The 12,362-nt window shown below is 33.8% G+C and overlaps 1 protein-coding gene across 7 annotated transcripts in view; it reads left to right on the top strand.

The window, feature by feature from the left end:
* Positions 1–12,362, top strand: part of CCSER1 (coiled-coil serine rich protein 1) — a 1,220,070-nt gene that overhangs the window by 482,612 nt on the left and 725,096 nt on the right. For all 7 annotated transcript variants that reach the window (XM_070505367.1, XM_070505366.1, XM_070505369.1 and 4 more), the window contains one exon: positions 5,585–5,662. In XM_070505367.1, coding sequence (XP_070361468.1) covers positions 5,585–5,662 — 78 coding nt within the window. The remainder of the gene's footprint in view (positions 1–5,584; positions 5,663–12,362) is intronic.

The following is a 12,362-nucleotide window of genomic DNA, read 5'->3' as shown; positions in this document are numbered from 1 at the left end:
ATTTCTTTAGTGACAGTATATTGAGTCTCAAAGCCCTCAACTGTAGATTTTGGCCATTGACAGAAGAGCAGTGTCATTGAGCGTGATTACCTTTTCTAAACAAACACTTTAAGCATTGTTTATAATAACAGATAATATATCATTCCCCCCAACTTTTGTCTGAAATTTAACCTGAGAAAAAATCGTTATTACAATAACAAAAATAGTGTCTTCCATGCTCATTATTTATTTGACCACCTATTATGATTTGCAAGTCTTTACTGTTCACTGTCTGGATTTTTTTTTAAGAAGCTTAACTTTGTTTACTTATTTTTTCTCATCACCAATAACTTCTAGTAATTCTGACATCAGTGTTGATAGTTAGAGTAGGTACTAGGTTGGTAGTCAGAATTGGTACCAGAACACTCGAGTCTAAGGATCTCAGTGAGCTCATTTATATGCTGGTTCCAGCCTCATGATAAGTTGTTCCTGACTATTCAGATACATTTTTTTTTTTTTAAGATTTTATTTTTTCCTTTTTCTCCCCAAAGCCCCCCGGTACATAGTTGTGTATTCTTCGTTGTGGGTTCTTCTAGTTGTGGCATGTGGGATGCTGCCTCAGCGTGGTCTGACGAGCAGTGCCATGTCCGCGCCCAGGATTTGAACACAACGAAACACTGGGCCGCCTGCAGCGGAGCACGCGAACTTAACCACTCAGCCACGGGGCCAGCCCCTTCAGATACATTTTTAAGAGCCATCTCATAGGAGCCAAGAAAAGTTCTATGCAGTCTCCTGCCATTGTTTTCCTCTGATGTGGTGTCTTTTTCATTTAAACCTGTTGGTACTTGCTCTTCACCAACATTCTGTGACAGCTCTTAATATGCTAGAGTGGCATGGTGTTTGCAGAACTTCTCTATGTGCTTAAATCACTTTTTATTCCATTGAGAATTTTGAACAAGAGGATAATATTCCTCATCTTGTCTCTTAAAATTTTATTTAAAGTAGCTCTTTCTATTTCTGCTTGTGCCTTCTTTTTCCTCAGAGTAAAAGATGAGCCAACTGTAAGAGAACCATTCTCTGAGATGATAGACACATTACTCTTCTAGGCATTATTGTTCTCCTTCCCACCTAAAACTTTATTTCTCTCCTTCTGCCATCCGTCTGTCCAGGAAGTTCCATAATCACTCACTCTGATGAAAGTATTGTATATTAATTTAAAATTTTTAATACTTTAGCAAAGACTTCCTCCCCTCCCTCAACACACGCACAAGCTAATAATATCACCATACTTTTGATTATTGTAATTAAAATATGGTTAAGCCCTCTCATGAGTGAGATTGGCTAAAATGTTGGAGATTCTTTGCTAAAATACAAATTAATCTTTGTGAGCATCTTGCACTAGAATTTAAACAGTACAAATATTAAGGTTATTTAATTTCATTAGACATCAAGGAATTGCAAAAGCATTTTCAAGGATATACTAGTGATCACAAAACAGTATATACTAATGGTCTATAGGCACATGAAAAGATGCTCAACATCATTAGTCATCCATAAAAATGAAAGTTAAAACCACAGTGAGCTACCACTACACACCTATGGAATGGATAAAATTAAAAACAAAAAAAAAAAGACTGAATACCAGTGTTTGTGAGATACAATATTAATGAAAATGTAAAACATGACAAGCCCTTTGGAAAACATTTATCAGTTCCTTGTGAAGTTAACATAATACTGGATATAAATTTACCACAGAAACCAAGTAATTTCACTGTTAGGTATTTACTCAAGAGAACTGATAATATATGTCAACAAGAAGATATATACAAAAACATTCAGCATGGCTTTATTCATAATAGCTCTAAACTGGAAGCAACACAAATACTACCACCAGGTGACTGGATAAACAAATTATGGTCTCCGTTAAATACTATGCAACAGTTAAAAGAATGGACTACTGAAACATGCCACAAGGTGATACGATGAATTTCCAAATCATTTTGCTGAGTGAAAGAAGACGGACCCAAAATAATTCGTATTGTATGTTTCCATTTATTTGAAACTCTAGGGAAGGCAATATTAACCTATAGTAATACAGCATATTGTGTTGCCTGGAACCAGGGATGGGAGGCACTTGAATGCAAAGGAACATGAGGGAACATTTTGAGATGATGAAAATATTCTATATCTTGATTTTGGTGGTGGTTACACATGTGGATACAGTTGTCAAAACTCATCTAACTATACACTTTAAAAAGTTGCATTTTAGTATAGGTATATTATACTTCAGTAGAGTTGATTTAAAAAAAAAAGATGGATTGGAGGTAAAGAATGAGATAGTTTGCAAATTTAGAGAACTTATATCCTAAAAACAGCAACAACAAAGTGAATATTTTCTTCAAAACTAGGTGAATAGAAAGAATTCTGAAGAACGGTGTGCATGAGAAGAGGGTGATATTCGTGAGAATGTCTCTGATGTGCTCAGAAGCAAATACTTGTCTAGATTTTATTTTTGAACTTAAATATTGTACTTAATGTTTTGCTCAATTTGGAGAAAAATAAAAGAGAACTTAGCATACATGAGAGAGAAACAGAGAGGGAGAAAGTCTGCCAATTTGGTGAAATAGCCTTTTAGGTGTGGGCAAAATGTTAGGTTCGTATCATTTAATCACCTTAATGTTGGAAAGAAGCAGGTGTCTATTGAACTCAGAACCAGAAAACCAAGTTTTAAGACACTTAGTGAATTAGGATAGGCTTCTTATAACCTGTCAAGAACATCTAGTGCAGCCTCCAATGGGTCAAAAACCTGAATGTGTTACTTGAGAATTAAGGAGATTCCTTCTGTTGAGATGATTCACTTCTTTCACAGAATAACACTTCTATATTCCCATGGGATTGACTTTCACATTATGTGAACCAACCATTTTCAGAGTCTCTGAAATATATTAAAAGCAGATGAAGACATTATTCCAACAAAATATTTTAGGAAGAAAATTGTGCAATACACATGCTGTTATCTTTTGAGAACATCAAATGTAACTTATGAAGTACTTCGTTAATTTGTATTTTGATATACAATTGCATTAGTATTGCTATCATTGAATGAAAGGATAAATGAATTAAAGTATGAAGTATGGATAAGATTTATATCCGAAGGATTTACTATAGTATTTTATCTCAAAGTGAAGATAAGTTGGAATGACACCTAAATTACAGATCACTGAAACACAAATGGGAAAACAATAAGCTAAAAATGAAGATATTTTTATTCTGTTGTTTGCTGTGTATTCCTCAACTTGATAATTAAGTGTACTTTGTCAGATGTTGTCATGTAAGATTGATTTGTTTTCTTAAAATATTTTTCTCAAGGTTTCCTAACAGCAATAGAATTAAAGTGTCACACTAAGATGGATTTGAAAGTGAAAGCTAGAACAAAGTTTTCTCTAAGAATGACATTCAAAGGATCAAGGTTACATGATGCGAATTTTAAATCTGCTTTCCACAGTGCTTGGAATGACACGTTTATTTCTGGGAAGTTGTGGGAGACCTCAGCCCTAAAAGAAGTTCACATGAAGCCTGATTTTGAGCTCATCTTCTTATGGAAGTTCAAAACCTTCATCTACAAGAATATGATCTAGGCTTTTAAATTTTAACAGCTGAATGTCATCTATGTTCCGGACTATAGGATTTTTAAGGATGTAATACTTGAATATGCTACGCAGAATATCAATACTTCAGGGAAATATCAGATAATTCAACTATGTATGAACTGTGTTCTATCATTTGCTTAATTTCTTATGAGAAATCTAATGAGAGAAACAGCTCAAGAGACTTGTTTTTCTATTTCTGCATAAAAGTTTCACTCATTTATTATGTTAGAATCCTGCAGTAAATTCATTCCTATGTTTCTGTTTCTCCATGACATCATATCATCAGATAGCGAAAGTCAGCAATTCAGAATATTTCCTGATTTTGATCAAATAAATGGTCAAGAAACTCTGAGTAAATTTAGAAATTAAAGGCAGTAAACAATTCACCTCAATTAGCTGCTGCATGTATTACCCTGCTTCCTTTAGTAGATTATTGTTCAATTTTTACCTAATTTCCTCTTTTACACATTTTAATTCAATGTGCAGGCTTGCATCAATTTCTAAAGTAGGTACATGTTATATAAAAATTATACTGAGTATCGTGGTTCTTGTGTTTATAGTTCTTATCCATTGTTTCTGGACTTGATAGTCAAAGTAATTGCATTTTAATGAATATTTAAAATGTGTCCAGTTTATTGTATACTTGAATCAAATGAACTGAAAATAACCTTTAAACAGAAAGAGACTCTCAGAATTTGTAGCAGCTGCGGCATCTATTCTTTGAATGTGTTCTTTTGTTGGAACTTAAGTCAGCCAAACTTGTCCTCTTGTTCCCTTATCTCAGTCAACATTGATTCATGCTCTTGCTTTCATCTTTACTGCAAAATTTTCTGTGTTTGTGTGCGTGTACATTCGGAGTTCAAGTGAAAAATGTAGTTGTGCATTCTTTTCGATGTTTTATTTATCTACTTAAATGGAAGAATTTCTCTGAAAGAGTTAAGAATGTAGTAAAGTAACTTCTGTTGCTATGTATTATCCGTCTCTTTCTTGCTTTTAGAAAAAATAATGGCAAGCTTCTAACTCATATCTCTTTAGGCTAATCTCTTATTTAGGAATTTCTAATTGATTATATTTTTTAAAGACTAGAAGAATAGCATTAGCAACATTCCAAAAGTTCTCTTATATTTGTCTAAATCTTTTGTCCTTAAATTTTTTTTAGCAGAGTATAATAAGAAAGGTTGTAAAATGTCAGGAGCTATGAATATGGGAATTGTAAAAATTCAATATTTCTTCATTTTGCAATTGTATATTAATTGCAGATATGCTTTTTATCATAAATAAAAATTGAGTGTAATGATTTAAACGTCTATAAAAGAAAAAATGAATGAGAGAATAATACATGTTTGAAAATCAGTCTGAAGAGCATAAAAAGAGCAACATAGTGAATTATTACAGATATAGTTTAATGTTTAAAGAAGAGATTAAAAATAGAAATTTAGCAAATATAATACCAAATACCATCTTAACACAAAAAACGTGATTATTGTATTTAATAAATGCACTTGAAATGTACATTGAGAAATGATAATTTGATTTCTTAATGAACTATTTCTAAATAAGGAGTGATTCATTATATAATAATAGCTTGAACTTTTTTCCACCCATACTTTTTTTTTTTTATTTTAACAGTAAGGATTAGGTTCTAAATTAGGAATAATAAAAATGGCTACAGGGGCCGGCCCGGTCGCTCAGCGGTTAATTTCGCAAGTTCTGCTTCGGTGGCCCGGGATTCACAGGTTTGGATTCTGGGTGCGGACATGGCACCACTTGCAAGCCATGCTGTGTTAGGCATCCCACATATAAAGTAGAGGAAGATGGGCAGGGATGTTAGCTCAGGGCCAGTCTTCCTCAGCCAAAAGAGGAGGATTGGCAGTAGTAGCTCAGGGCTAATCTTCCCCAAAAGAAAAAAAGCCCACAAAATGTCTCTCTTTAATTCGATTTTCTTTTCCTTGCAGAGTGCAGATATGAGTCCAGCAAGTAGCACCACCTCGCTTCCTGTTAGTCCTCTTACTGAAGAGCCATTGCCTTTCAAGGTAAAAAATAAACAAACAAAAGATAATTGTTTATTTGGGGGATAGTTAATAAATATTTATTTTACTGTGTTAAGATAGATAGTTCATGAATAGACGGTGAGGTAAACTGCTTTAATCTGTAAGGATCTTATTTCAAATGTCAAAATCTTTTTTTTGGTCTGTTGTCATTCTAGTTGGTAAATAAAGGTAAAAGTTTGAAATAGAAATTAATACTTTATGGAACACATTGTTAGCCTTCCATGTAAAAGACAGTGATTTCATTGTAGTAGTTTGATGTCACATGAATTAGATGTTTCAATTCTTTTGTTTATGGTAATTTAAGCAATAAGTTTAGAATGAAATGTTCAGCCCTTATTGAGTAGTTAAATTTTCGTTAGCTGGTTAAATTTTCATTGATGACTCTGGGTCATAATTAATTAATTATGTAATCTTTACAAAATAATAGTCAAAATCAAGAATTGAAATATGGAATCATTTCTCCAAACACATTATATTTTAAAACTGTTTAAGTAAATATTTAAATAGGTATTTGAGTAGTATGATTAATATAATTCTTCAGTTTGGGACGCTATATACATTGCAAATGTGAAGTCGTTTTCTTGTTTTGCTATTTAAGATTAGATGGTTCTCCGTAAGTGAAAGCTTCTAGATAAGCTATTTTATATTTTACCAGGGATGTTTGGCTTTCATTAGGATTATTATAAATAATAGCAATCCTTAAGATACTGGGGGAAAAAATCTTAGAAAGTCGCGATGGTGCACTTACTTATATTCAATAGTTTCAGTTTAGTTTGGTGTAAAGACATGTAGACGCACATTTTGGGGTTCATTATGACTTTCATGACTTTTGTATTTTATCATAAAATTGATATTGTTGTAGGTTTTTTTCTTTTTCATATGAAGACTACATCTTATTCAGTTTCATATTGCTTACACGTGGTACAGTAGCTGGTATGGATTTCCATATACTCAATGTTTGCTGTATTGTTAAAATGAAAATAATAGAAAGCTATGAATTCCATTGTCAGTCTTTAGTTTTCTAAGTATGGATGCTTTGTTGCTTAATGATAGACAATAATAACTGGTAAAAGCTCCTTTTATCTCAGAGAATTGTTGTAATCAGAATTGATTACATTATTTATTGAGAAATATTTCATTATTATTCAACAATAAAAGGAGAAAATAATACCAATGTTTCAAAGTTTATGTTTACTTGATATTTCCATCTTATGGTGTATGGGACAAAATTTACAGAAGAATCATATCTTTAACAAGATTTTAATTGAATTCTCTAAGTGTCACTTAAAACTATTTTCTCTTAATATATTGATAATGACTACAGTCCTTGAAAGTTAATGTATTTTTTAACAAAGATAAAAGAAAAGGTCAGATATATTTCAAAATCTGCTGAGGTAAAGCTAATATAAATATAATTGTTTTAGTTAGTTTCTCTGACTGGTTGTAAGAGATCAATATTGTTCCTGTGTTAATGTGTGTACGTGGTTTTATAAGCAATTAAAACTTGCAAGTACTTATAAAATATAGTATTGACTTTTGGTAGCCAATGTACTTATAGCACCTCTTAATTTAGTTCTTTTCTGAAAGAAATATTATTTATATTCTTTTAAAAAAGTTTTGTCAGATAGAAAAATATCTCACTAGTATTTAAAAGTATCTAAAATTAAAGCTTGAAATAAAACTCCCACATTTGCTTCTTTTATTTTTAGTTTATAAATTTTTATCATGTACATGAATAATAGAGTACTTATTTATTCTTATATAAACACCAAGTGTATAGAAATTATTTTGAAATATATTTTAGCAGTATAATGCATTATAATTGCAAAAATGTGTATAACACATAGAAGACATTTACGTTTTCTGATGACCATATCCTGAAAAATCCAGATATTGTAATTCATTTGTGTCTAGAACTTTGTTTAAAATTATATTTTACCAACAAGATAACTAGTAAAAACAATGATTATCTGTTTTTTCTCATTTCCCTTGAATGGGTCATGGTCTTTCATGTTAAAATAAGATTAATTCTCTTTAACCTGTTAGCTTTCTTTTCTAAGATGGTGATTCCAGCACCCAACTCCATAAATATCTGCCTTAATCTTAGAAGAGCAAGGCCTCTGAAAGATAAGCTTTGGTGGCTGGTTGAGGGACTTGATTTTACCTTTTCTCCTAAGAATTAATTAGGTTACTAAAAGAGAAGTATTTCATCCTTTTACTCAATCTATTTCGGAAGCACTTGTATAGCAGTTGGAGGAAGACATGGTTTTTTGGCTTAGGTGTTTATCAAGATGAATGCTTTCCTTAAAAATTATATTTAGAATGACATTCAGATTAAATTGATTTTTTTAATTTTTATTTTTTTCGGATGTACATCATATTTCAAATTCTGTATACATTACATCATGTTAGATTAAATTGATTTTTTTTAAAAGATTTTATTTTTTCCTTTTTCTCCCCAAAGCCCCCCAGTACATAGTTGTATATTCTTCGTTGTGGGTCCTTCTAGTTGTGGCATGTGGGACGCTGCCTCAGCGTGGTTTGATGAGCAGTGCCATGTCCGCGCCCAGGATTCGAACCAACGAAACACTGGGCCGCCTGCAGCGGAGCACGCGAACTTAACCACTCGGCCACGGGGCCAGCCCCTAGATTAAATTGATTTTAACCATAGCATTTCAAATAATAACAAATGGTGTGTTATACATATTTTTAAAACCCTGAAAATTACTTCCCTTCTAGTATGCCTACCTTTATTCTTGACTTAAATGTTAGTTGAGAAATTGGCATCAACAGGAATGTACCACAGTAAGATCCATTCAATTAAATGTGGAAGCAAACTGAGTAGCATCCTGGAGAATCTCCTACAGACAAGAGACGTAGCTTAAACTTTAGAGATACGTGCATTAAAGATGACTGCAATCTTGTTTGGGACCAGCTGCTTCTTCTCTGCACTAAGGCAGTGTTTTCAACACCATTAGTATTGGAGCTTGTTCTCCAATTTAACTTTTAAACAAAAATAGATCTCTCTGAAACATAGTCCAAGCCCCGTATACTTACTCACTTCTATTCTCCTCCGGAGAGTAATTCACCTTCTGCTAAACTTCTTGTCCTTGCCATTTAAAACCCATTGCTGTAGTGTTTTGTTTGGATTAGTCTTTCAAAAATAAGGACGTTTCCCACAAAAATCCATCCAATCTTTCCTTAAACAATTGCAAGATCTGGAAACTCTGTACCTTTCTTTCAGATAGAACTGGTTGACTAGAGATAGTAGTGTTTCTCCCTTGACAGAGCACATGAGTGCCAGTTCACAACAGTCATCATTCCCTATTGTGTTCATGCCTGGTCATGAAAGCATTTGAGTGTATCCCTTCATAGAAAAAGGTGTATAATTCACAATCCTCCACATATAAAGTAATAAACCCACAGATTTCCCGGTCACAGTCTTGGTGCTGAGAAGTTTCTAGGATTCCAAGTTCTTATAATTGTTCAGACCGTTGGAGATCTATTTGGGGAAAAAAAGGTAAATATATAACCTCTATTTTTTTTAATAAAGTATTCTGCATTTCATAAACTATGTACACACGTGGTCTGATATGTGCCTCTACCTCATTATGGAAGGACCAATAGATAACTAATTTCACATGGGTGGGAAAAATGTTTTATCAACTAACTGTAAACGAATCATAAAAGTTCAAGATCATTCATCTAAGTGAGACTTTGGTCTGAGAAAAAAGGGAGTAGATGGCTTGACATTACTTAGAATTTTTGTTTTCTGTAGAATAACACTGAACCAAGTTGACTGTATTATGATGTGCCCATTCTACCCTTTTCTGCCATTCTCCGTGATTTCTCTCAACTGTCTAATCACTTCCAATCTAATAAAACTCTCCTTTTGTTAGGTTCAGTCAGATGTTCCACACCAAAGATGCCTTGGGCCACCAAATATTACTGTTCTTTAGGAGGATGACCCTTTTAATTTATTTATTTGTGAATACGTAGTTATTAACAGCCTCAATCCATTCCTGGAACTAACACTCTTGAAGCTAAAGGTGGCTGATTGTTCCTAAGCCCTTCATAATTGTGCACTTGATCTTGGGCCATGTTCTTTTTTGCCAACCATGTTTATCACATTTTTTAAAATTTATTTGTGCCTCAGTGAAGCATATTGGCTCAATTTTAGTCCCTTTTCCTACAAAAAGCATCTTTTCTTTAATTAGATATATGATAAAAAGATGTTATACTACCCACACTTTTATTGTTACCTTGTGATAAAGTCAACAGGAAAGAAACAAATTCAACTCTATTTTAATTTAGACTCTACTTCAAAACTGGGCAAACACACTGAAGAATACTCTGCATTCACCAATCTTTAAAGTTTAATGATGAGCAAAACTAACTCATTGCCTTCTCGGCCCATTGACTGCTGCTTCTCTCTGATAGTTGAGCTCCTGGAGTGTGTAATAAGGTTGGGTATCCAGTGCCTAGAATATTCCATGGAGCCACCCTCTCTGAGGTCCAGCCACCTTCCCCAGGAGCCGACACAGAGTGGTACTGGGCTCTCTCCTGGGTCTCCTCTTCTTGTGAAATCCCAGGTTCTCTGACTCCTTTTCCTCATCCCCAGAAATCACGGTTTAGTCTAGACTGGAGAAGCTCTCCTCAGATTTTTCTTGGAGATTATCCCTTTCTCCTTCAACCGGCCAGGACACTGGAAAACTCTCCTCAGTGTACCTTTTAGAAACCTCACTTTAAGAAACAAAGAGCCACCTTGTTTAAGCAAGGGCCAGAGAGGAGGAAATAGAGAAATAAGTTAAGGTCTCCCAAAATGTATCCTGCCATGCAGTGCTGGAATGTTAGGGGGAGATATGATACTTAACTCCACTTGACTGTAGAGCCTAAAGTCAGGACTTAGTAACATGTAGTAACACACATAGTTTTCTCTCAATTATATAAAATAGCATGTAGAAAAAAAAATGGAGAAAATATGCAACTATCAACCGTCAACTATTTGGATGAATCATACTTTTTGAAAGTGTTTTCTATAGTTTCTATAACGATCACTTATTTCTATTTTATGAACAGTATTCTTTTTCTTTTTTTAAAGATTGGCATCTGTGCTAACATCTGTTGCCCATCTTTTTTTTTGGTGTGTGTGTGTTCTTCTTCTCCCCAAAGTCCCCCAGTACATAACTGTCTGTTTATTCTGGTTGTGAGTACCTCTGGTTGTGCTATGTGGGACACCGCCTCAGCATGGCCTGACGAGTGGTGCTATGTCCATGCCCAGGATCCGAACTGGCGAAACCCCAGGCAGCCAAAGCAGAGCACACGAGCTTAACACTCAACCATGGGGCTGGCTCCAAGTATTCATTTTTAAGAAAGCAGAAAATAGAGTTGGGAACATTATAGGCAATGTAGCCTAGTGAGTGAAATGGCTGCCACCAAATCCCAGTTGCCACTGTCTATTTGTGTGACCTTGAGCCAGTTACTTTGTGTCCCAATTTCTCCATCTATAAAGTGATAACAACAGCAACCACTCCTTCACTCGGTTCCAAAAGTTGGTGAATAGAAAGTTAATAAATACAAAGTGCTTAGAATAGGACATAGTAAACAGCATATAAGTGCTAACTCTTAGTTTTTATGGAAGAGATATCTCTAAGTTTAGGGCAAGACTGTCCGCTATGTTATAAGTAACATGAAGCAGAATTGTTTCCACTCAACACCTTGTACTTTATTTCCAAAAGTGAGAGTAGAAATGTATTTTAAACATAAATCCTTTATTCTGATATATGTTGATGAAGAATAGTGTTTAATATTCATTCCTGGGAGTCATGCTATTTGTTTTATACTCTTGAGTATTCAGATGGCCTCATATATCAGATTCCTCTTATGAAAAATAATTAATGAAAATGTTCATTAATTATGAGGGAGGAGGAGTGAATATAATGAATTTATCTTAATGGAAAACTGGTAAATTTTTTGAATAAAACATTACTTGGAAAAAAGAAATACAAAATAGTTTCTGTAACCATAAGGACGTATGGTATCTTTTTATCAAGAATACACCATAGTATATTTTTCTTTAATTTCCCAAATAACCTCCTAAATGCAAGCTACACTAAAGGAACATTATTCAGTCACATTGGATACTGGGAAAAACGACATCATGAACAAAGCATTGTTAATGTTTTACTCTGTATATGTTATAACATCGTACACTAAGTAGAGTCAGTTTATTTTGTCTAACAACATAATGGAGAAGAGCACATTTGCAGACTCCAAGAGAAAGGAGTCAGATCGTGGCATGACCTCTACAGCAGCATCTGTTGTATATACATCCTGCGTAAATTTAAATTTGTGTGTGTGTGAGTTTTTCTTGTTTTTCATTCTGTGAATTTAAAGATCTCTCTCATTATTGGAAATCACTTTTTCAGTGTCCCAGAAAGAGCCCCAAATGGTATATTTTGCATTTCTGGTCGTTTTTTGATGGTCTAGAATGGGTTCTTCCATTTGTTGATGAATCAGTTTATTGAGTACCGACCATGTCCTTGATAATATTCTAGGCACTGGTGCTCAGTGTAAACAACGCAGAATAAATTCCTGCTTTCATAGTATTAGGGCTCTAATGAAGAGAAATAGACAATAAACAAATAAATATAAAACATATCAGGTAGGGATGATAAATGTT

The sequence above is a fragment of the Equus asinus genome, chromosome 3, assembly GCF_041296235.1.
Source record: "Equus asinus isolate D_3611 breed Donkey chromosome 3, EquAss-T2T_v2, whole genome shotgun sequence".
Lineage (NCBI taxonomy): Eukaryota > Metazoa > Chordata > Mammalia > Perissodactyla > Equidae > Equus > Equus asinus.
Note: the sequence above shows the minus strand (reverse complement) of the source record. Positions and strands in the feature narration are given on the sequence as shown.